This window comes from Cupressus sempervirens, chromosome 1 (assembly GCF_028749045.1).
Source record: "Cupressus sempervirens isolate cs-2001-9-10 chromosome 1, ASM2874904v1, whole genome shotgun sequence".
Lineage (NCBI taxonomy): Eukaryota > Viridiplantae > Streptophyta > Pinopsida > Cupressales > Cupressaceae > Cupressus > Cupressus sempervirens.
The window spans coordinates 329,947,382-329,973,804 of record NC_143118.1 but is presented as its reverse complement, the minus strand read 5'-3'; the positions used below and the strand labels follow the sequence as shown (position 1 = coordinate 329,973,804).

The following is a 26,423-nucleotide window of genomic DNA, read 5'->3' as shown; positions in this document are numbered from 1 at the left end:
AAACACATTGTAGCCATAATAGGTCACACTTTACAATTGTAGTAGTGAAGATTTATGGGTGTCATCCCCACCCCATTTTTACCTTCTCATTGGAGGGTTTCTAGGTAACCAATTAATTTTGCTATGTGTTATTTACTTTATGCTATAGATGTGATGCATGTTATGTTATTTCAATTTACATGTTGAGTTACGAGTTGGATGTTGGTTATATGTTTTAAGAGACAAAAGTTTGAAGTGTTGATTCACCCCCTCCCCCAAAACTTACTTTCCCATTGTTATTTCCAATAATATTTTCAATCCAATCATCAAGATTATCAAGCTCCTCTATAGCTTATACCTCTATTATCATATGGTACCTCTGACCCTTTATTGATCTAAGTGCTTGTAAATCTTTGGTCCAGGTATTTACTTCATCCATTAGCCTAAACTCCTAGTTCACAATAGAAACCAATTTTTCGGTATTTGACTGGATTTGGTGCAATAGGTTCAAATTAGCATGTATTATTCGTAATCCTTTTTCCTCAAAAGTGTCATGCCATTGTTGACATGCTTCCAAAAATGATTTTATCTATGGGCCCATCTATTTTCTGCACAATGTAGCTCCAAGAGTGACCTCTAGATTTTTCAGATTGATGGGTCCCACTACTTCAGTCAAGTAGCCTCTTAGTAGCTCGTTATGCTTCTACAGTGTTATCAACTTTGATTCATCTTGATCCATATGTCAAAACACCTCCTTCAAGATTGTAGTGATCAATACCTTGGTTGTATCCACCATGGGCTTTCCCAACATGACCTCCTTGATTTGGTAATCTTTTGAAGTGAGTTCTTCAGTGTCAACATGAGGAGGAAGAATGGAGATATGAGCAAGAATGTCTTGATCTTGATTCTTCATTATGAATACAAGTGTTCTAGAATCACCTTTAGGTGGCTTGGGCCTCTTTATTGCTTTGATCAATTCCTTCATTCCCTCCTCTTTTGTCATCTCTAATTGCTCTTCTATTGAAACATGAATTCCCTCTTCATCCATGATGGTGTGGTCCCCATTGGTGACATGTACTTGGCTGAAGAGGTTGGTCCTAAAGTAGGATCCTTTCCCTTATTACTCCTCTCTAGAGTCCTCTCATGTTGAGGAGGATCTTCAAAAGGAACTTATGTTCTTTGTTGGGATAAGGATATAGCCTCTATATCTAGGGGATTTGGTTGATTTTCTTCTATCTTCCCCTCTTCAGATACTTCATCGGCATAAATCTATTGGTATTATCTCTCATTAGTCTCTTGATTCTCTCATTCTACTCGAGCTACTAACCTTTTATCTAAAATGGTGGTTGTATCCTATGGTGGTGGTGATGGAATTCCCAGAGGTTCTTGAGGTAGAGGAGGCAATTGATTCTAATCCTCTCCTAATGACTTGCTTGTGGGAGTATCTCTTATTTGTTCACCTACCATCTCACTACCCACTGGCATAAAATCAAAATTTGGGAGGTTGAAGACATCTTTCCCTTCACCCTCCATCTCTACTATCCACTTCCATTGTTCATCTTCTAAAGTTTCTACTTGGATAGGCTCTCTTAGAGTGGATGGAGGTGTCTTTGTAGAGTTGCTTCTCTCTCTTCCTCTACACATTTTTCCAATCAAGTTCTCTAGATCAAGGGGACGAACTTGATTTGTTCCCCTTCTTCCTCATCCTCTTCTTTTGGGATGATCTCTAAAACCTATGGGGAGAAAGCATTCTTCTTTTTAAATCTTCTCCTCTGAGCACCCATTACAATTGTTTCTATTCTAATTCTCTTTGGATCTAAAAGGGAGGCTTCTTCCTTTAAATTTCTTAATGGTGGGACCCCTCATTGCTTGTGTTGTTCCTCCTCTTGTTGTTAAGGTTTTTCTTTATCATCTTGGGGCTCAGCTTGCTCTTGATCTGGTTGTGCTTGCTCTGGAGTTGTTTGGGTTATAGTTGCTTGTTTCCTTTCCCTAGGGGCTACCATTTCCTACTTCTTTCCCTTATCTACCTTAAATTATTCAATCTCTTGCTCATGTTGATGTACCATTTTTTGCCTTACTAGGGATTGAGTAGGGCAGATTCATACAGTAATCTTAGCACCTTTACCTTTCTGAAGCCTAGCTATGGCTTGTACAGGTGTGGCCCAAGGAGCCAGATCCATCCAAAATGACTTTTAGATCCATTCCCTTGTGAGCTCTAATATATGTCTAGCCTGGTGGTCTATTTCATTACTCTCCTCTCACCCTATTTCAGCATTCATGATAGGCCTGTCATATATTTTATCCATGTTATACAAAGGATCCATGACTTTTGTGGCATCTTTTTTCTACAGCCTTTAGAGGAATCTTCATTTTCAAAACATTTTTTTCTAGATATAGACTCATCCTACAATAATCCATTATGTGAACATCATATTAATCTATCCCATTCATCTAGCAATCTTCCAGAGCTTCTTCATGGACAAATTGTTTTCCCACAAGATGTTGGACCGTCCCAATGTTGTCAAAATATGGGAAAGGAGAGTCATACTCTTCCAAGGGATACTGATATTATTATCAATAAAGGTTATAAATATCTTTCTTTTTGTTTACCTCAAATGTGCGAATTTTAATTGGCCAAACCCATGTCTTCTTATCTTGTTTCATCACTCTATCATAAGCATAAGTGAGTTGGGCATCAAACATCTTGAGAAATTGATGAAATCTCCAAGACCTAACAATGATACTATTGGATTGGGATACACTAATACTAAGAAAGGAGAATCATCTAAAAGTGGTGAGAAAAGTAATAAAAAATGGTAAGAACTATGAACCTACTTGTCATAATAAAAATGTTTGCAGGAGCAAAACTGTCAACCAGAACCCCAAGTAGAATTATAGAGGATACTGCTACAACTATAATAAACAAGGACATCAAGAAAATGAATGCAAGACCAAGACCATGAGAACTCAAATATTTTAAGGATACAAGTACAATTGTCAAAATTATGGACACAAATCATATGAACAGAGATCTAGGGCCAAGTGGACACCAAACAAGAAGACAAAGGTACATCAAAATGAAAATTCCCATAATTGGGATTAAAACACAAGGTACAATTGTCACTATTGTCAAGAATATGGACATGTTCCTAAGAATTACATTAGAACACATTTCAAAGGCAACTAAAATAGATGGTTGAGTGAGACTACATGCTTTAGTTATCTCAAGATTGGTCATGTCAATAGAAAGTGTCCAACTAGGTCACTAGTGCTGAGTAATGAAACCAATAAAGGCAAAGAAAAGGTCAATATTGAGAAGGTAAAGGTGTAGATGAACAAGACATGGAAGAAGAAGGAAGAATGTAGTACATCAAGCTCAGATGAGGTCACTTCATCTAATGGATGAGGTGATCACATCACCCTCAACTAGGAAATAAAAGATATGTGTGGGACTAATATTTGAAAAGTTATATTATACATCATTTCCAAGAATCTAAGATCTAAAAAGATCATATATGCATGAATTAAGATGCAATGTAGTGATTAGAACCTTGAGGAAATCTATAGTTTTGTTATTTTCTATGTTGATGTCGAGCATAGAAGATTTCACTATTCTTGCCAAGCATGGAGAGTAATAGTAGTAACCGAGTTAAGGAGACATGGTAGTAAGCGTCAAGCTCATTATGTTGACTAAGTGTATTGAAAGTCCTATGATAGTCGAGCTTACAGTTGTGTAAGCACTAAGCATTTAATGTTGAATATGAAAGGTTATGTAGTCAATTTTTGACTCATTTTCACTTACCAATGTTTATGGAGCACACAAAGAGGATGAAGGAGAATTACAAAATAAGATTCTAGTGTTTGCAAATTGAATTCAACTGCTACTCAACATTGTTCATAAGATTTGAAAGGTATTTAGGTATTGTCAAATTATATTGTTTAATTTCTCACAAACCCTAGGTAATCAAAATGGAAACTAACTCTTTTGCAACTATTATAAAAGAGGGGGAAAAGGTTTTCAATTATCAATTGATAAGTAATGATGTTAGGCAACCCATATTTTGTGCTATTCCCAAAATTGCATACAAGAGAGATTTGGCTAGTGTGCTATCAATGATACCACCAAAGGTACTCATGGTCCAACATGTCAGATGTTGTTATACTAGAAAGATTAGAGAGGTAGGAGATATGAAAATAAGATATGCCTACAGTAAACTTTGTGATAATGGAGTCTTGAGGGAAGAAAATAAAATTGTTGAATGGAAAGGGTTAACATGTGCCCTAGATTTTCCTTAAATGTTCAAGACTGAAGGGATTTAAATTATTCTGAGCTGCATAAATGAAAATTATATTTTTTTGGAAGGTGGACCAATTAAGATCACAATGAGGATTATAAACTAAGTATTAGGGTACTCTACCCTTGATAGGCCTAAGAGTATGTGAAGTGATGCAAAGGAAACAATTGAAAAGAATACAGGTGTCATGTGGAATAAGAAAGGGATGTCTATTAATATTGTGTCAGATCCCCTAGTTTCCTTTGTAGTGAGAGTGATAGATCACAATTTCTTTTAGTCTAGTTGATTGGATAGTGTTTCATCCATTGCTATGGATTTGGGTTATAAGATAGTAAAGAGAGACCATCCCTATGACCTTTCTGAGTTACAACAATAGAAACTATCAAAAAACTTGGAGACCATTAGGAAAGCTAAAATTTCATCATGAAAATTTGGTTCTTTACTTTTTTGCATATTATTTTATATGAAAAACACATTTCTCACCTTTGGTCAAGTTGCTTGGAAAACCAACAATTCAATTGCACAATAGATTTCAAAATTTATTGAGCGGCTTGGAGATAACTTTAAGTCAATGATGACTAGTTCTTTTGAGGATTTTAAGAGATCCATGAAGTAGAGAGTGAGGATTAATGTATCCTTAGTGGAACAACATTATGATGATGTATTTTTCCTAGTGGATACAGACCACACATATGTGCAAGCAGTAATACCTAGGGTCAAATGGATGAAACTGTTAAGTTTCAGGATTTGCACCCTTTACTGAATGGGAAAATATTCAGTAACCCTTACTTAACATGGGATTCACTTCACTATGTGGGACTGGATAGTGAGATGAAACCTTCGGATTCTAGGCCGGCTCCTATTGAATCTCTCAGTGATAACCTCTTGAAACTTACAGAAAACTTGAGGGAAAAGGGGAAGAAGTTACTGAAAACCAAAAAAAACTAAACCTTAAGTTTTAAAATAAGGAAGTGATACACCAAAGAGGGGTATGGAAATGTAACCCACATGTAACAGAGAGGATAATATAGCTTTATGAAACACAAATGAAGCACAACTTCCTGTAAAGGCTTGCACAAATGGTTTATAATAAGGTTTTCCACTGGAACTACAAAAAGGGAGGCAAACTAATACCTTCCTTTGACTAATTTCACCCAAAACACATGTTATAACTTGCAAACAAACTTACTGTTCTACACAAAGGTGCTAAAATGAGACAGAAAACAAGGAATAATGAAACATTCACAAGTTAAACTATCCAATCATTTTGAAATGCACACATAAATTGTAGAAAGGAAAAGGGCTCACTGATAACTTCACCAAGCATAATCACACTACTGCAACCTGTATTACATCTCCAAAAATGAATTACATACTCTGTAAAATGAGGTCCAAGACTTAGAGAAAAAGTCACAAAACCTCTATCCACACAAATCAGAACCCCCAAAATGAGTTGAAAGACTCATACTTAACATCTTTTTTCAACTGCATTTTACCAAAAGCCATAAATGTTGGGTCGGATTCAACCCGAAAGGCCAACTTGAGTCTTTGACAAGACTTCAAAAAGGTGTACCAAATACCCCAAAAGGCATGGTCTGATAATATCACCAACTGCCCCTCATAAATGTGGCCCCAAAACCTCTGCCAGACTCAAAAAGTCCTCCAAAAGCAATAACTCCTCAACTGCAATATTCTAGGCACTTCTGATTTAACCCTTTGAATTGATACCATAACATATGTAATGATTCATTTATCCCTCCTTTATATTCATTTAATTCTTCCCTTGCATTTAAAATAGGAAATAATATTTAATGATTTATAATTGATCATTTAAATATTATTCCTCGAAGGATTTTAAAACTCACGTCTTTAACCTTATGAAAGGGATAAAATCCCATTTGTTGACTGTGGATCCCAAACTTTATAGAAAGCAAGAAAGGCATGGATGTTTTGAATACCCTAAAGAGTTTACCTTCATCATTTTACACATTCACATTTAGAATTCTCCGGAAGAATGAGGCATTTGCGAGGAGGTAATGAGGGTTTCAATTTGCGTTATGGAGAAAAATGATGACCGCCATGCTTGAGTTTTACTGTTATTTGAAGGTTGAAGTCACCATTGTTGAAAGACTTGTAGGTTGCTTCTCTTTAATGAGGCTGCCATTGATGTTGAGCTTGGACGGCTTTATATCTTAGTCGTAAGTCCTCTTTTACTCCTTTCGAATTTCTAAGCATTTTCCTTTTGTTTTAGACGCCATGTTGTTGGATGATTGCAGATTTTGCGGGTTTAATATGCTGGTTATCATCTCTAGTTTTGGATTCCATCAATGTTTCCCTAGATTATTGCATTTTTTTGCAAAAAATGAAACTCTTGTTGCTGCACACAGAAGGTTTTGCCATTGCTTGTTATTTGAAATTTGGTTTTATGGAAGATGCTGAACTCATTTTTTTTAACCTCAAACACCCAAATGGGGTCCTTGTGCATAGTTCATTTGTTGAAAGCTTCATGCGACTGATATATGTGCTGAGAAATCTTGAACTTGAGCTTGTTGTTTTTATTTTGAAATGAAATTAACAAATTTCTTGCATTTCATTGTTCCTGCTGGTTGAAAGAAATTATTTTGAGGTCATTGTATTTGTAGCAGTGCCCAACTCTACCTTCCTTTTGTCAGCTCTGTGAGTTGCAATTATTTTAAATGGTGATTTCGTTGTAGATCTTCTACTCTGTATACGTGCTACCCTCTATTCTGGAAGACGTCTTGGTGTATCTTCCTATTGTTGCATACTGGTCCTCTTTGGCTATGGCCTTAAGCTTTTCCAACAGAAGATTTGTCAATAAGAAGTGGCCTAAAATCATAATTTATAATCTAGAAGGATGGAAATTCACATCTAGGATGGCTCTGCAACTTCCTTTTTCACTTTCCTTCCACCACTACCTAAATGATTGGTTGCAAACTGAAGCTCTATATCATCCTCAAAAAGTTGGAAAAGGCAGGCCATGATTCCAGCATTATTTATTAGGATATTTAATGGTTGATTCAGTGACTTGAAGTATGCTGCAAATTTGTAAACAGACTTGAGGGAACTGACATCAAGCTCCATAACGTCCACTTTAGCTGTAGGGTTTTCCTTGAGAAGGGCTTCCTTTACCATGTTTTCATTCTGCACATTTCTAGTAGGCATGAATACTCGAGCTCCTCGTAATGCCAGAACACTCACAGTCTTTGTGGCAATGCCACTGGTTCCCCCAAGATCATCATAACAACATCTATTGAGTCTGCATGTGATAAAAGATGAAAGAATGAAACTGATCTCACATCGTCCTATCTCTTTTTGCTAAAATTTGCTTCTGTGTCAAAATAACTTATATCTTGACTGAGGATGCCCATTTGCATGTTGCGCATGTTCATGAATAACTTTATAATATAGATTTGTTAGTCTATTCATCTTCTCTATTTTCTGTATTGTGATCTGTTGCATATTTTATGAGGTTTGAGCATGGGCTCGTGACACTCACAAATGGTTTTATTTCTTTCAGCACTAAATGTTAACATCACTGCTTGTTTTCCTTCATGACGGAATGCATTGATAGATAGAAAATATAGTTGTAGAGGTAGGTAGTCATTGCTTAGATCCCTCGAGATCTAACATCAGTTTCCTTTTTTTTTTTTGTAGTTACTGGAGAGCATGGAGCTCGGAGCTGGACAAGTGTGGTAGGAAAAGAAACCAAACCAATCAAAGAAACAGATAATGACTAGTTATCTCTATTCCTATTTCTTTCATGCATATATTTATCTGTTAGTGTATTTCTTGATGAAAGAAAATAATCAGTTATCCTCACGGCTTGTGTGAGATTTTCTCCATTCAGCACATTAATTCATTTTATATTGTAAATAATGAAAATTGTATGTATCAATGATGATCTATACAATGAACATTTGTATCTCTTTTGCGCATGGTTTCATAAATGATTACAAAATGATAAAAATGAATAGAAATGAATACTTTCTTTTGCAATGTTTTCTGTGATGTTACTTCTTAGTAAAATTCAGCATGTGAAATTTTGGTAAAAGAAACACTTGCCATATGAGATCAATGTGGATTAAGCCTCTACAACAATAACATCTTTATTAGTAGAAGACATTGACAAGAGTCCAACCTCATTTTGGAAACTATAAGGAAGCCAAAACTAGGATAACAATTGACTTAAAGATAGCTACAATTATGAGAAAGAAGAATAAATTGGTTAAGAAGCTAAAAGAGAGATTTGGTGAAGGTGGAGAAGAGGAAGAAGAAGATATGATGAAGAGGAAGAACAAGGCCAAGCCCCATTAGAATTAACAACAGGCCTAGGTGAGTTCAAGGTGAACATGTAGAAGGTGTCAAGGGAGAAGAAGTCGAGGAAGAACCTAAAGATAAATCCAAGAAGAGGAAAGAAAAGGAGGAAACAATGGAAAAAATTTAGAAGCCTATGAAGAAGCCACAATAGAAGCTAGTTGTACTTATAACTAGGTCCAATACAAGGGGAACCACTATTAAGGCTACAAAATTGACAAAGCCTATAGGTAAGAGAGTAGGTTATTTAGGAGAGTCGAATGGGCCTACTAAGAAGACCTAAAAAATACTAAGAAAGAAGAGCACACCTTAGAATTATTTAGATGAGGATAAGACCAAGTCAGATGACTTGAGTCGATACAAGGTGGTAAGCCACAATCCCTCTTCAATATTGAAATTTGTGTTAAAATATTAGTACAAATGTAGATTTATCTAGGTTCACACACGTAGATTTTGATAAGTTGGGAAAATTTGATAAAAATAAAGTTGAGGAAGCCATATATGACATGATGGCTACATTCAAGACAACTTCTCTAGAAATTTCCAATGCTTTATCCAAAAGTCTATATTGTAGAGTTGAGAAGAAATGGCAATATAGCTTGCAAATTGAGAGACAAATAAGGGAAACAACACTAGCCCAAGTTATGCCAGAATTAGATAAAAGAAAGATTGCTAAAGCTATGGAAAATTATAAAAGTAAATTTTCCCCTAAATATAGAGCATTCCATATCTTGAAGAAGAATATTGAAGATGTGGTTAACAAAAGTATATCCATTTGGAAATCAATCTATTGGTTATCCAGTCTAGCAATCATAGTAAAAGGTGAGCAAGAAATGCAAGAACCTAAGAAGAATGTGGAAGGAGAGAAATAAAAGGATGAAAAGATAGTCAAGGAAGCTAATGTGGTATGTACTAAGGAAATAATAGAGGAGGCCACAACTGAAGATGAGCAATAGGAATTATAGGATGTACAAGTTTTGAGTACCAATCCTCCACATACAGACAAAGAGAGTCAATAGGACTCAGTTGTCATTATCAAGGGCTTTTTTAATAATTTAGCATAGAATGTGAATCCTTTGACTAAGGATGACCTAATGAAAATCCTATAGGACTCTACTAATGTAGTAATGTTATACACAAATCCTATATTGGTGAGAGTTGATGAATTTCAAAAGGTGAAACTTGTATCCACAGGGGAGAAACCAAAAGAAACATCAAATGTGTTGCACCATCTATAGAGGTGAGACAAAAGGAGTCATGGGATCTATCAACAAATCAAAGTATAAAATAGGAACAACAAAAGGTTACAAAACTATCACCATCTACAATACCCACACTTGTATTTTAGATGAAAGAGGTAAAAACACAACATGTAGATACATCAGTGCCAAACCTAAAAAGTTTAGGTTTATTAGTAGTGGTAACTATTGAAAAGGATGGAACTAAATTTCACATAGGTTAGGAAGAAATGCATGTACCAATACCACCACAACAGGGTGAAGTAAAAAAGGAAAATGTTAGAATTGAACAGTTGGATTTGACTACTAAGCCTAAGGAATAGATTTATATATAGACACTAGCCACAATGCCAGTTTGTACATCTCCTCTTAGTAGTCACTCTCTTCAATGACTAAGTACCCAGGAAACATCATTGGAAATATCAAGTCTGAGTACTAGCACACCCAAGAGTATTGAACTTACATCATTTGAGGATGTAAGTTTAGATAAAGTAATTGAACTCCCAATGTTTGATATAGATACAATCACTATTGTGGAAATGAGTATTCTATAGGAATCTCTTCAAAAGAAAAAGAGGCAAGAAATATTGAGGGAATACAAGAAAAATAAAGTCTTACATGACATTAAAGACATATTCTTTGATGCTCTCAACCTCCTAGAACTAAATGAAATTAAGCCTATCATAGAGAAACTTGTCACTACTATGGACAAGATAAAGGATGAAGTCCTAGATTCTAATGTAAAATTATTAGACTGGTCAGAAAGAAAGTTTCATACCAAAGTACTGGAAAAGATATCTAGTGCTATTGCACTTAGACAAGTTGATCTAGCTACCAAGATGGAAAGTGTGAAGATAGTGTTAGAGAATATCTTCTCTCTATACACTAAGTTATGCAATGTTGAATTATTCACACAAGAGACCCACATGGCTATTGACTAGTTGTAGGAAGATCTATAACTCACGGGTAGTACTATTAAGCTATCTTCCAGTCAAAGTCAGATACATTCTAGATGTTACTGACTACGTAGAGTAGGCATTCCAAGTTGCAAGCACAAGATTCTAATGTCGTACCTAATCTAATCAGCATACAATCAATGCTAACTCCTCACATGGAAGTTTTGCCTAAGGAACTAGCCTATTTAGAAACTTTGTTGAAGAAAGATTATCATCTTTCAACACATGATGGCTTAGTTGACCTTGCTACCCAGCAAGACATTCAGTTTCAATCTCTAGAGGTAGAATACAATATTGGGATGTAGCTTTGAAGATAATAATGGAGCTTCACAAGCCATTTTTGGACAAACACACAATTAGTATACAACCCAAATGACATAAGTGTCAAAAAGGGGGATAATGGAATTTTGAAGGAAAATGTTTGGCAAGGCAGATATCTACTCAGTAGGATTATTAGAGCATAAATAGAAATGAAGCATTGACTCAAGGGGAGTGATAAAGTATGGGAGAAACAAAAAATTTGCAAATTTTGAAGTTTTGAATATGAGCTGAGTAATGAAGAACATATTGTCTAACTTATGCATTGTGTATGGATCTATATGTCATGACAAAGTGTTTTTTCCACTCATGTCAAAGGGGGAGATTGTTCATCTCATATTGGTTTTGACAAGGCAATGACAAAACACTTAGTCATAATCTAGTAAAATAATAGTGCAAACCAAGTACATGGTGTATGCTAAGTGATCAAAGTGAGCCAACCAATCAGTGTTAGCTAAGTGATTAAAGCATGTCAAGCATGAGTTGTTAGCCAATACATGTCAAGCAATATGGATAGTTAGTCCCGAGTCACTCAAGTTCCTAATACACTATACATGTCGAGTGATTAAAGTGCCAAGTAAATAGAGAGAGTTTCAAGCTATTCATAATATGAGTTACAACATTAGGAGCATAGTGAAAGTTGAGCATCAGAATATTTGGATCACGAGCGAACCATTTTGGCATAGTGTTTGTAATGGAAAAAAATCCTATGTAAACCATTTTTGGGCTGACATAATCATATTTTACAATTATGAAAGGTAAGTATGGAGGTATATTGAAAATCCCTATGTAGTACATGCAACCAATTAGAAAAAGGGAAACTTAAGGTGGCAATATGGATCAACCACAGTCATTGATTCTTACCTAATCCATCCCCACCAGTACTTATTTAGCAAAGAAAACCCTAAAGAGTTTGTGTGTGTGAGAGGAAATGAATGCTAAGAGAAGAGAGAGCATTCATGATGGCTAAGATGGCTATGACAGAGCTATGACATTAAGAAGAAAGGTGCTAACTAAAGGATCATGGTGTTGAATCATTCTAATAGGTGATTTAGAGAAAATCTCTTAACCGAGTAATCCTAATAGGATTTCGTAAATCTCTTAACTGAGTGCTTGCTTTGTTGTAAGTTTAAATCCTTTAAAAAGGTGAGACCAAACATTTTTTGTAAGCCTTTAACAAGGTAGACCTTTCACAGGGTAGATCATAGATTATGATCAAACACATCATAGCCATAATAGGCCACACTTTACAACTACAGTACTGAATATTTATTGGTGTCATCCTCACCCTAGTTTTACTTTCTCATGGAGGGTTTCTGGGTAACCCTTTTACTATCTTATGTGTTATTTAATTTATGTTATGGATGTGATATATTTTATGTTATTTCAATTTACATATTAAGTTATGAGATGGATTTGGTCATATTTTTTAAGAGGCAAGAGTTTTAAGTGTTGATTCACAACTCCCCCCACCCACCACTCTTAGAACTTACTTTTCCATTGTTATTTCCAAGAATCTTTTCCATCCAATCATCAAGATTATCAAGCTCCTTTGTAGTGCATGCCTCCATTAGCATAAGGTACCTTTGACCCTTTATTGATTTGAGTACTTGTAAATCTTTGGCCCAAGTACTTACTTCATCCATCACCCCAAAATCTTTGTTCACAATAGAAACCAACTTGTCAGCATTCCACTAGATGTGGTTCAATAGGTTCAAATTAGCCTATATTATTTGTCCTTCCTTTTTCTCAAAAATGTCATGTCATTGCTGACATGCTTCCAAAAATGAGTCTGTATGTGGGTCCATCTATTTTATGCCCAATGCAACTCCAAGAGTGACCTTTGAATTTTATAGGTTGATGGGTCCCACTACTTCATTCAAGTAGTCTCTTAGTAGCTCATTATGCTTCCACAATGTTATCAACTCTAATTCATCTTGGTCCATATGTTTGAACACCTCCTTCAAGCTTGTAGTGGTTAGTACCTTGGTTGTATCCATCATGGGCTTTCCCAACATGACCTCCTTGATTTGGTAATCTTTTGAAGTCAACTATTTGGTGTTGTCATGAGGAGGAGGAATGATGATATGAGCAAGAAGCTCCTGATATTGATTCTTCATTATGAATGCAAGTGTTCTAGCATCACCTTTAGGTGGCTCAGGCCTCTTTATCACTTTGATCAATTCCTTTGTTCCCTCCTCTTCTATCAACTCCAACTACTTCTTCTATCAAAACATGACTTCACTCTTCATCCATGATGGTGTGGTCCCCATAGGTGACATGTACTTGGCTAAAGAGTTTTTTCCTAAAGAAAGCTTCTTTCCCTTATTACTCCTCTCTTGGGTCTTCTCATGCCAAGAAGGATCTTTGGAAGGATCTTACATTCTTTTTTGGGCTTAGGATCTAGCCTCTATATCTTAGGGATTTGGTTGAGTTTCTTTTATCTATCCCTCTTTAGATACTTCGTCAGCATGAAGATGTCGGTATTCTCTCTCCTTGATCTAGTGATTTTCTAATTCTACTTGTATCTATTGGTAGTGGGCCAACATCCCTCACAATATTTGTGACATGGCTTAACTGCCACTTATGGTTATATATGACTATTGGTTTTATTGGCCATTAATAGGTCAATTTTTTGGTGCATTAGTAACCCTATCATTTGTAAAAATTAGTATTAGAGATTGGTCATAGGTTCAAATATCACAAGCCATGGTGAGTGATAGTGGGAGGGGGATCATTGGTAGTAGGCCAACATCCCTTGTAGGATTCACAATATGGCTTAACTGACTCCTATGGTTCTATAAGACTATTGGTTGTATTAATCATTGATAGGTTGATCTTTTGGTGCAACAAAAACCCTATCCTTTCTAATAGTATTGCCAGAGGAGGTGGGGCTACTAACCCTTTATCTAGAATGGTAGTCATATCTTGTGGTGGTGGTCATGGAATGCCCAGAGGTTCTTGAGGTAGAGGAGGCAATTGATTCCAATCCTTTCCTAATGGCTCACTCAAGGGATTATCTCTTATCTTTTCACCCTCCATCTTAGTTTCCACTAGCATAAAATCAAATTTTGAGAGGTTAAAGACAATTGTCCCTTCACCCTCCATCTCTACTATCCTCTTCTCTTGTTCATATTCTAAAATTTCTACTTGGATAGGCTCTCTTAGAGTGGATAGAGGTGTCTATGTAGAGCTTCTTCTTCTCTCTTTCTTTATAGATTTGGCCAAGTGGGTTCTTTGATTCAAGGGGATGAACTATATTTGTTCCCCTTCTTTCTCATCCTCTACTTTTGGGATGGTCTTTAAAACCTATGCGAAGAAAGTATTCTTGTTTTTCAATATTCTCCTCCAAGCACCCACCAAAGTTGTTTCTATTCTTTCTCTCTTTGGAGTTGAAGGGAAGCCTTCTTCCTCTAAAGTTCTCAGTAGTGGGACCCCTCATTCCTCAAGTTATTCCTCCTCTTGTTGTTCTTGTTGTACTTACTCTAGAGGTTGTTCTTTCTCAACTTAGGGCTAAGTTTTCTCTTGATCTAGTTGTGCCTGCTCTAGAGCTATTTAGGCCTCAGCCAATTATTTCCTGTCTCCAGGGGCTACCTTTTTCCTCTTCTTTCCCTTATCTACCTTGAATTACTCAACCTTCCTCTCATGTTGATGTACCAGTTTTGGCCTTCCTAGGAATTGAGCAGGTAGCTTTTGTATAGTGAACTTAGCACTTTTACCTTTCTGAGGCCTTGTTGTGGCCTGTAGAGGTATGGCCTAGGGAACTAGATCCATCCAAAATGGCTTTCAAATACATTCCCTTGTTAGATTTACTATATTTCTAGCCTATTGATCTATGTCATTGCTCTCCTCTTGCCCTATTTTAGCATTTATGATAGGCCTATCATATATTTTATCCCTATTATACAATGGATCCATGAATTTTGGGGCATCCTTTTCTATAGCCTTTAGAGGAATCTCCATTTTTAGAACATTCATTGCTAGACATAGACTCATCCTACAATACTCCCTTATGCAAACATCATATTCATCTATGGCATTCATCTAGTGATCTTCCATAACTTCTTCATGGATAAACTATTTTCCCACCAGATGTTGGACCATCCCAATGTTGTCAAAACATGGGCAAGGAGAGTTATACTCTTCCAAGGAATACTAATTCCATTATGAATCAAAGGTAGAAATGTTTTTCTTTTGCTTTACCTTGAATGTGCCAATTGTGATTGGCCAAACCCATGTCTTCTTGAGTTGTTTCCTCACTCTGTCATAAGTAGAAGTGAGTTGGAAGGCTATCTCCAAGAGTATTAGCTAATCTAAAGGATATCTTGTGAGCTTTTTAGGGCACAGAAGAGTACCATCTACCTAAAGATGCACAAATGTCTTGAACTGAATGTAGTAGGCTCCTACTTTAGTGATTCTAGCTTTTGCCTCTACTAACATTCTTTTTGCATAATCTCCTTCAATGAATCTAATGATGGAAAAGATGAACCGATCATTAACCACTCTTCATTCCATACATTGTAGTGGGAGATTATTTTTCACTAGTTGTGGGTATACCACATAGGGCCAAGCATTTGCATCTTTCATTCTTTCCTTTGTATAAAACCCTAGATAGTGGTTTTGGCCACTAGGAGGTACACCATGTATGATGTTATGTAAAAATGAGGGTTTTTTTTAATAATGACTAGTTGTTCATCCAAATTATCACTTAAAATGGTGGCCCAATCAATGGGTTTCTTTGTGGTCCTTATAGTTTCAATAAAGTGAACTATCCATGCTAGTAAGTGATCCATTGTAGGAAGGCCCATTATTCTCTAAGGATGATAATAAAATATCTAATGTCATCTTTCATATAACCTTGTGTCCTATCCACCTTACCTAATCTTCGGTCCAAAGGTGTCCTATCAATCAAGAATGATGTTTTCACTAACTTCTTATCCTCTTTCTCATTCTCTCTATACCACTTGTCTGATCCATCATATGATATTTGAAGGTACTAGTCTACCCTTGGAAGGTGAAACACTTTCTCTATGTTTTGGGGTCAGAGGTCTAGGACTATCTCTCTAGTGACACTCTTCATGACCTTCTCCTTAGTCACATAATGTTCTACCAATGTCATTATTAGTTTAGAAGATTGAACTTATGTGGGTTGTGCTGTTGTGCTCACTATCCCACTCTAGATCAAGGAAAATATCATTGCTAACCTCTCCCTGGGTATGTTACAAGTGGTCAAAAATGCATTTCAAATGATGTGGCCTAGCTCAATGTCTCAGTCTCTACATGTCCATCTTGGAATCTTGACTTCTTGGGTGCTCCTTGGTACTTGAAACAAATAGGTTTTGGTGCTATTTTCTCAGCCATCAAAAATGATAATGATGCCATTTTATCTACACAAAAGGAGCAAACATTAGTTACCTTATGTTGAAAGACACAAAAATGGACTCTACAGGACTTAGATGGATGACAAAATGGGCTAAAAATAGTTAGAAAAGATAAAATGCAATTTATCCTCCCCCCCCCCTCGAATAGTATGTTTTTCCTTTTAGTGCACTTAGCACACCTTTATAGGTGTGATAGTGTTCTTAATTAGACTTTTGATATGGCTTAGTGTGTAGTTACACACTAGCACACATGTGCATCCTGCCAAGGTGTGCATGTGTACTTTGCATGCATGTGCAACATTCTTGTGTGGGGGGGTGAGGGATGGTGGGGGGGCACTTAGTCTTTAAAAATTTTGGTTGGAGGTGCACACATGCACACATCTTAGGGGTGTGCATGTGCACACCTCTCAGGAGGTCTTAGTCCCTTTTATTTTTAGGTTTCTTTTTGTTTTAGGTTTTTAAGTTTTTGGGAGGTGCATACATGCACACTTCCTAAGGGTGTGCATGTAGGCACCTCTTAGGTTTTCTACCTTGTCTGTTATGTGTGAAGGGGGGGCAAAGTAGTAGAGCAGTGGGGAGAAAGGAGGTGCAACATTGGGGAACAAGTGAGAGCGAAGTGAAAGATGAGAGGGGGGTTAGATTCTTATATAGGCCCTAGGGAGTGCCATGTGTGCACCTCTATAGGTTCTCACCTTCAAAGGTGTGAACTCTCCAAGGGTGCACACATGCGCATGTGTGCATCCCTAGAGTAGGGGTGCAATGTACATATGTACACTTAGCACACATGTGCATGTGCCCAAGTGTGCATGTGTGCACTTAAAGTACAAATAGAGTCCAAAACCTTATCTCTTCTCTCTCTAAGTACCTGACCCATCTTTATCAAAGATTGGGATTTTACCTAGACATAGGGTAGGGTAAAAAATGATTGGGGCTCTAGACTACAAGCCTTAGTAGGGAATCTAAAAAGTAAGGGGTCCCCATTTTGAACAAAATAATGGGGCATGCATTGTGAAACCACAACAAGATAGAATAATATCTTATAATGATTCCAATACAAATACAATGAGACAATTTCATTATAGTGTGTTAGGCATAAGGTATATTTGGTTGTATTTGTACAAAAATATTCAATCACCAAGCTTAAAAGCTTAGGATTATAGAGCCAAATACTTGTATCTTTCTTCTCACTATCCTAATACTACCTAACCTTACCCTAGATCTCAATTATATAGTCATCAAGACCAAAAGTTAGCTTGCTAGATATAATTATTACAAAAATATAGGTCCTACGCCAAAGGGGAAATCATAGACCACACAACTAAGAAAACTAACATCTACAGTCACCAACATAATTCCACACCTTATCCAAGAGGATGTCCCCAAGGCTGCATAAAGCCTTAAAAATATATGAACCTCACAAAATATATAAACCACACATTACTAAAAATGCCACAAAAGAACACTCCTTGAGAAAGGAAGGATAAATCTTTAAGGAGATGGAATAAATTTCTACAAACATAGGAGAATGATCCATGATAGGTCTCTATTAAGTAACTAATTGTATGGGAAGAAAGAACAAGAACAACAAGGGTTATCCACTGAACAACATAATGGATCATAAAATAGGAGATATCTTTGGTTGATGCAAGATTTACCAAGAACCAAATATGCTCCTGCATTAGACACCTAGGGTAAATATAGATCAATGTCCATATCAAGGAGCGTTGATATTCCAAGAAGAATAATAAAGATACAACTCAGCTTGAAATATCCATGAACTATCTTCAACTAGTTTATTCTTCCACTGAATTAGATACTCCTTGTATTAATTTCCTTTGGTCCTTTTGCTCGCTACAATATCCAAGATTCATTCAATTTCTTCTGTCTTCTTCTTAGGATAATCATCATTATCACCTGTCTCTTTATTAGATTCACAATGTTCATAGATGTATGAAATATTGAATATAGGTGATATATCCATGTCTTCAGGTAATTCTACTTCAAAAGAATTTCCTTTATCATATTTCCTCATTTTTATTTTTCCTATACATTTGTTGCCAAACTTTTAGTCTCCATTTTTCAAGCTTCTAGTTTGAATAATAATTCAAGGTAGCTAAGTTCATATCCAAACAAAGCTAGCCTTAGGGGGACTTCTTTTTCTCCTTCCTCTATAAACTTACCAATTTGGTATTAGGCAAGTAGTCTATGTCAGTCAAGCGAGGTGATTACAGGTTTGGAAAGGGAAATGCCATGTGTTTTCCTCGGTATGAAGAAGACTAGTTACTATAGTATGTGCTCTAAAAGCACCCACACCAAAATCAGCATCCATATGAAGGATATTTGACCAAAATGCATTTTCCAAGTGACATGTTTTGGAATGCTCCTTGAAGATGAAATTGATGCTCTTAGGAGCCAAAAGCCAATTTTCTTGAATGAAGGCATACCAGGAATTTCACCCTTTTAGGTCATCTCAAAAAATCTATGCCTTAGGTCCATAGGAGAGGTCTTCATCCCTATTTCTGATGAGTGCCTATTTTACTACTATTGCAAAGTTGTAAACCATCTATCATGTTCTTTATAGAAGAAGTCATAGATTTCCCCCAACATTAAAAGGATGTGTTTGATTGAAAATCTAGTAGAGAAATCATCTTAGTCACCCTCTCACTCATGAAGAAGCATAAATATATTGTTCACCATCTATTTTAGAAACTATCTTTCTCAAAGTGCCAATGTCACCACAGAGCCTCAATTTTAGTTAGGAAAAAGCATATTGTAACAAGTTGGTTCAGTTTTTGGATAGAGGAGATTGCCTCTCTAAATTCTTTACATAGATCTCGTAATTTTCATTTGATCAGATCAACCAATTTTATCAAAATGTATGCATTTTGAATAAGCACCTTCATTGCTCCATGAGCTCAGGCAGTGTACCTATAGATATATTTTTCCAAAACAAAATAATTAGGTCAGATGGTTAGTTCTCTATGCCCAATTTTTGTCTTTGGAGTTATTTGGTATATTATGACTATGTTGGGGAAATTATGGAGTTTTATTGACATAGCTAAAGGCCTTCTGAAATTAGTCATTTGGGCTATGCTACTTCCTTTATGGTAGAGCCATGAACCCCTTTTTGTCAAAATGGGTGAAATCAAATTAGTTCTTTTCCATTGATTTCACTTTGGCAAGAAATTTGGATGATATTATATGTGCTAGATCATTTTTGAAGAGCCATATGGATATGAAAGTCCAATTTCAGAAGTTTCCCCTCGATGTTATGCAATGTTCATTATGGAGTCATGCCTCCTATTTACCAAAATTAGAGTTTAAGGAAGTTCTACCATATATATATATATATATATATATATATATATATATATATATATATATATATATATACATATATATATATATACATATATATATATATATACATATATATATATATATACATATATATATATATACATATATATATATATATGTATATATACATATATATATATATATATATGTATATATATATATATATATATATATATATACATATGGAGATGAAAGTCCAATTTCAGAAGTTTCCCCTCGATGTTATGCAATGTTCATTATGGAGTCATGCCTCCTATTTACCAAAATTAGAGTTTAAGGAAGTTCTACCATATATATATATATACATATGTATATATACATATATATATATGTATATATATATATATACATATGTATATATACATATATATATATGTATATATATATATATACATATATATACATATATATACATATACATATATATATATACATAGATATATATACATATATACATATACATATATATATATACATACATATATATACATATACATATATATATATACATACATATATATATATATATATGTGTATATTATATATATATATATGTATGTATATATATATATGTATGTATATATATGTATGTATATATATATATATATGTATATGTATATATGTATATATATATATGTATACACACACACACATATATATATATATACATATACATATATGTGTGTGTGTATATACATATATATATATACATATACATATATATATATGTATATATGTATATATACATATATATGTATATATGTATATATACATATATATGTATATATGTATATATACATATATATGTATATATGTATATATACATATATATGTATATATGTATATATACATATATATGTATATATATATATATATGGATTTTTGGAATCCTAAAGGCACAAAGGTAAATCACATGCATATAGGAAATTCAACTAAGTGGAGCTAGTGAGAAAAGTAGTGAGAGTAGAAAACCATCTCTAATGCTCTGCTAGCATATAGTGTAAGTCATTTTTCCAAAATTAGAGATATGGATAATAATGAAGATATATATGTCAAAAAATAGAATTCTAGTGACTCTTAAAAGTATTGATATTATAAGTGGGTGATCCTTTAGAATACTCAATGAAGCTATTCGAGTCAACCACTTCTATTAAAGAAGGTTCCCTTTAGAAAGGTGTGGTTTTGACTAGGCACTCGACACATGAGACAAAATAGGGAAAAGGTAACAAAGTGAAGGGTTGCTTTGAAAATAGAATATTCATTGGAGATTCCTAGAATATGCTATGCTCAAAATAATTATAAAAGTGAAGATTTAGAAGGAAGCACTCAATTTTGAAAAAGAAGTAAGAGTGCTCTATACTCGACCAAAGGCAAATAAGATAAGTTTTGAAGGAATCAAAAAATCTCCAAATAGCTACACACCTAAAATAGTAAAGAAGTGAGTTGTGACAGGTGAGAGATTAGTCATTTCTTCAACCCATTAAAGGGGTAGTTGTTGTTCCTTGGGGCTTCTAGAGCTTATTAACCATAATGTAGTTAGTCATTGAAAAAGTGTCATTTATGTCATGCTCAACCCTATAAAGTAAAATTTATGAAGTTAAGTGGTATGAATCACTCTTAAAGATGCATTTAATCCAAGTAAGGCCATTTTCCCACCATATTAATGGAAAATATAAATGGTATCATCCTAATTGGCCTGATTTTCTCATCTTTCTATGTCCCACTCATGTAATGTGGGAGATTCAAAATTTAATGGTTATATTCGAATCAAATAAAAGATCTTATGGGCACTTTTTCCATGATATCTTGCAATGACACTATTATTTTTTATGTGTGAAGTTTTTCTAAGTATATGTGATTCATTCCCTTGAGGACTAAGATGTAAAGCTAATTACCTGGTCTACTGAGAAAATTAAAGGATTTAATAGACACTTCTTTATGTTTCTATGGTCTATCTAATCTACAAAGAAGACTGAATTCTTAGCCAATTCACCCAATCACAGATAGACTCAAGCAAAGTGGTCTAGTTGAAGCCATGGGATTCCCTATGGCTATTCAATCCCCTAAGCTGGTTCAAGTGTACATTTCCTGGTATAACCACATGATGAAGCAGATAAAGATGTTAGATGATTCTGTGTTGCTGACTTTTGATAGAAACTTGACACAAAGTGCTTTTGGGTTGCCAGACATAGCTGAATTATGTGATATCAATTTCAGATCATCTAGCTTCATTTACAATGAAAAGAGAACCTTGAGGTGAGATGATATTATGAGCACTTAGTTTTAACCACCAAGGAGTTCAAAAAGTAAGTTTCCTAAGACTCTATTTGGAACTAATCTAAAAATAGAAATTGTGGATATATAAGTATTCTTATTAAGATTAAAGGGATATGAGGAGATGTTTAATTTCATTGAGCATATTTTCTTTTTAGTCCATGTTGTATGTGCTAAAGGACAATATTTAGATTAGGCACAAATATTATATGATGAATCAACAAGTTGGATAAACTTCGCTAAGGGATTTAACTAGTTGTACATGTCATTCTATCTAATTTATTCCCTAGCAACACATCACTTATGGCCAGGCTCTAATGAATATTTTGATGAGTACACCAAAGTGTATGAGTTTTATCCTTGCCTTTAGTTAGAAAGAATCTATGAATAGTTTGTGAAGATAAATGATGTTTTCACTATGAGATTGTATAGGGAGCTTCAGGAGTACCCTAAAAGAAGATTCTCTCTAGAAGCCATTATAGTGGTCACTCAATTTGGTTGTTTCTTTATGCAGTTCCCCTCTTTTTCCTACATTTGAATTGGTGGTTTTGATGGTTTTCCTTGTAGGCTACCCAGGTATCTTCATGACATAGTTGTGCTAATTGAGCTTTGCAAGCAAGTGCTTAAAGTAAATACTATCTATGTTGCTAAAAAAAAGTTTGGAATCCCCTTTCCAATTGAGATAGAATCATATTCATGTATATCAAGATGTGATGTAAAGAACCTTTTTAAGGCCTTTGAGAGAAAATTAAAATTCAAAGATTATGAATTCATTATGTCTCAATTTGATCTTGTGAGATTTGTGAAGAATAATCTCCAGTTGGGTACAAGATTCGAGCATATTCTTGACCTTGAGGATTACTAGGTTGAGTCTTACATTGAATATCAAACTTGAGAAAGATATTGGTTGAGGCTCACTATGGACCAAACAAAGTTATATAATGTGAAAATTATTGTGGATGATATTGATGATGAAAAATCTAATATGACATCCACAACTTATGAAAAAGAGATAAAGGACAGGCTTATTCTATCCATCCCACCTAAGAAACTAGTAATTGATAAATTGGAGATCATAATGGAGGGAATTGTGAAAAGAACCAAAAAATGGGTAGAGTTAACTAGAGCAAGGAGGAAAAGGACTAGAACTGACAGTTCTTCCATGAGAGCATCCTCGGGCACTCTCTAATCCTCATCAGCTACCACCTCTACCACAACTACTTCTACTTCTACATATATGGGTCCTTCACAAGTAGTAGGTGGAGGAGGTAGAGATTAGCCACCTGAGAAGAATATCAAGGTCCCTCCAACTTGTGGAGTAGGTTCTTCGCTAGACACTAGAGAAGTTGAAGAAGCTAAAATAGAGAAAGAAAAAAAGAAAGGTAAAGAAGGGGAATAGGTTGTAATGCCAATCATTAAATTAGATGGAGAAAGAAAAAGAGAAAGGTAAAGAAGGGGAATAGGTTGTCATGCCAATCATTAATTTAGATGGAGAAGACAAAAAGATAGTTGAAAACCCTTTAGAAGGTGGACAAGGTGGTGATCAACAAACCTTGGACACTCCTCAGCAACAAGGAGACATAGATCAAGGTAAAATTCTTGAGCATTCTGCTACTAAAATGATTTCCTTTCCATTTTCTAGTAGGAAAAAGGAGACTCCTCCCATAGCTAGAAATTTATTTGATCTCTCAACTCTCAAGTTAGCATTCAATGTCCTTCAAGCCAATTCTTGGCTGGAAAAGACTATTGATAGGAAGAAAATGAGAATGAAGGAGATCATCCCACCAAAATATTTGACTTCACAAGTAACACAACCATTGCAAACAACATCTAAAGAAAAGAAGCATACAACTCTTCCTACTTTGGCTACAAATTTGGATATAGGGCACATGATGCTATATGTAGTTGAACCTCAGAAAGAAGGAAGAATTAGGAGCTTAGCTCCTAGTGATTTTTGAATAAAATCAATTGATATAGGTCTTCCAATACATGGCTCTATCGTCAATATATGGAAATCCACAAGTTACAAGATTCAAGACAGATTGGAGGAGTTTTAAGTAGGAAAGAAACATTGAAGGATTCCAATAGGGAATTATTTTCTTATATTCAAGCTATGTTTGGACCCTTGGATATAGTACTAGTGGAAAGTGCTATGCCAAGCATGTTTGATACAAGTGTAGACGTAAATAAGAAATTATTGATGAAATTCCAATAGGAGAGGCAATTTGGACAAGCTACTCAAGCTTGGATTGAAGATCTTAAGTCACAAGGTCCCCCTCTAATTGAGAACTGGGGCAATCTAATTTTGGATACACATTAATTAAGGGAGGTAGTGTCTTCACATCAAGTCTCAATGCTGACAGCGTTTGAGAAGCTTAAAGCTGACTTGAGACTAATTTGAGAAGTGATTGACATGAAAGTGGATGTTGCCTTCAGTCTTTGCATACTCAGGACTAGAAAATAGCCCTTGCTTCACTGGAAGCAATCAATTGAGTTCAAATATGAAAGCCTGGTTAAAGTTGAACAAAATTTGAAAAGGGTGTATGATGTTGTGAAGAAGATAACTAAGAAGGTATAAATGTATCTTAAATATTTGCACACTGAGTCACACATCAGTAAAAATAATCAATTTCTCGATATTGAAAGGATGAAGGTAAAGTTCCTTGAATTCATAGATGAGTCAACTAGTCACACAAATTTTCAAGATTCAAACATTTTGGAGTTGGTTCTTATTGATGGAACACTAAAAATGGTATCATCTAATAGAGGACCATGACTACTAGGTGGTGAGAGATGACAACAGCTACATCCCAAAGTTTTAAAGGAATAAGGATGATGTTGGACACATTGAGGGTACACAAGGTCATTGCAGAAAAGAAGAATTGAAGCATTGCAGTGTTTCTCATGATGATCTTCTAGTCCTAATTTTGTCATTTCTCTCTCTCTGCTTCCTCTATTTATTGTAGCTAAATATAGCAACTCTCCTCACATAAATGGTATTGTAACAAATGACTATTATTCAATCTTATTTTGAGATACTCCCATTCAAATGCTCTAAAATGTAATCATGCAATGTAACTGGCCAAATCTAAGAGGGCCTATATATGTAATATTCAAAGTTGAATAGAGGATCAAAAAACATTTGGGTGAATGAGTTTTGTAGTTCCATCTACCTAGTTTATCTGGTTGTTTGTCACTCACTTGCATTTAGATTAGTTTCTCCCTTGAAATTGTAGGAAAAATACATGTGAAGCTACTAATTTCTTACTAAATTCCATTTTAGATAAGTGTTCTCAGGTAAAGCAATTCCATTTTCCTTCCATGTGTATTTCAAATAAGGATGATGTTGGACACATTGAGGGCACACAAGGTCCTTGCAGCAAAGAAGAAGTGAAGCATTGTAGTGTTTCTCATTATGACCTTCTAGTCCTAATTTTTCTATATCTCTCTCTGCTTCCTTTTTTTATTATAGTTGAATATAGCAACTCTCCTCACATAAATGCATTTTGTGACAAATGACTTTTAGTCAATCCTATATTGAGATATTCCCATTCAAATGCTCTAAAATATAATCATGCAATGTAACTGGCCAAATCTAACAGGGCCTATATATGTAATTTTTAAAGTTGAATAGAGGATCAGAACATTTGGGTGAATGAGTTTTGTAGTTCCATCTACCTGGTTTATCAGGTTGTTTGTCACTCACTTGCATTTAGATTAGTTTCTCCCTTGAAATTTTAGGACAAATACATGTGAAGCTACTAATTTCTTACTAAATTCCATTTTAGATAAGAGTTCTCAGGTAAAGCATTTCCATTTGCCTTTCATATTTAACTCTACTCTTTTTCTTGGTTGAATTACATATTAAAGTAGTTTTTATGAAATTGAAGCACAAGTGTATGTGAACTTGTTATATATCTTTGTGGATTCAATTCTTGTAAAATGTTGACAGTTAAAGAAATTCCAATTTTACCTCATATGTATTTATGTTTCTTCTCCTTGGTTGTATTACATCCTCACATTCATTAGAAGTAGGGATAGTGGTTAAAGTAGCAATAGGAGTAGGCTTAGATTTAAAAGAGTTGAAATATAGCTTGTAGAAACCATTCCACTTGTTTTGTGGGTTGTCCAAATCATTAATCTACCTAGGTTATATGTGGTTACAAACATCCAATTTTTGGCCTATATTGCTCTCTGGATAAGGGCATTCCCCCTCCACCCCCCCAACCCTCCCCCCCCCCCCCCCCCCACCCCACCCAAAAATTTAAAAAAATAAAAATAAAATCA

The 26,423-nt window shown here is 35.0% G+C and overlaps 1 protein-coding gene across 1 annotated transcript in view; it reads right to left on the bottom strand.

Annotated features, from left to right (window-relative positions):
- Positions 1-6,993: 6,993 nt before the first annotated feature.
- Positions 6,994-26,423, bottom strand: part of LOC149577507 (short-chain dehydrogenase TIC 32, chloroplastic-like) — a 38,244-nt gene continuing 18,814 nt past the window's right edge. Inside the window, exons 2-3 of the mRNA XM_089796620.1 lie at positions 7,211-7,551; positions 6,994-7,121 (exon numbers count right to left, since the gene is read on the bottom strand). Coding sequence (XP_089652746.1) covers positions 6,994-7,121; positions 7,211-7,551 — 469 coding nt within the window. The remainder of the gene's footprint in view (positions 7,122-7,210; positions 7,552-26,423) is intronic.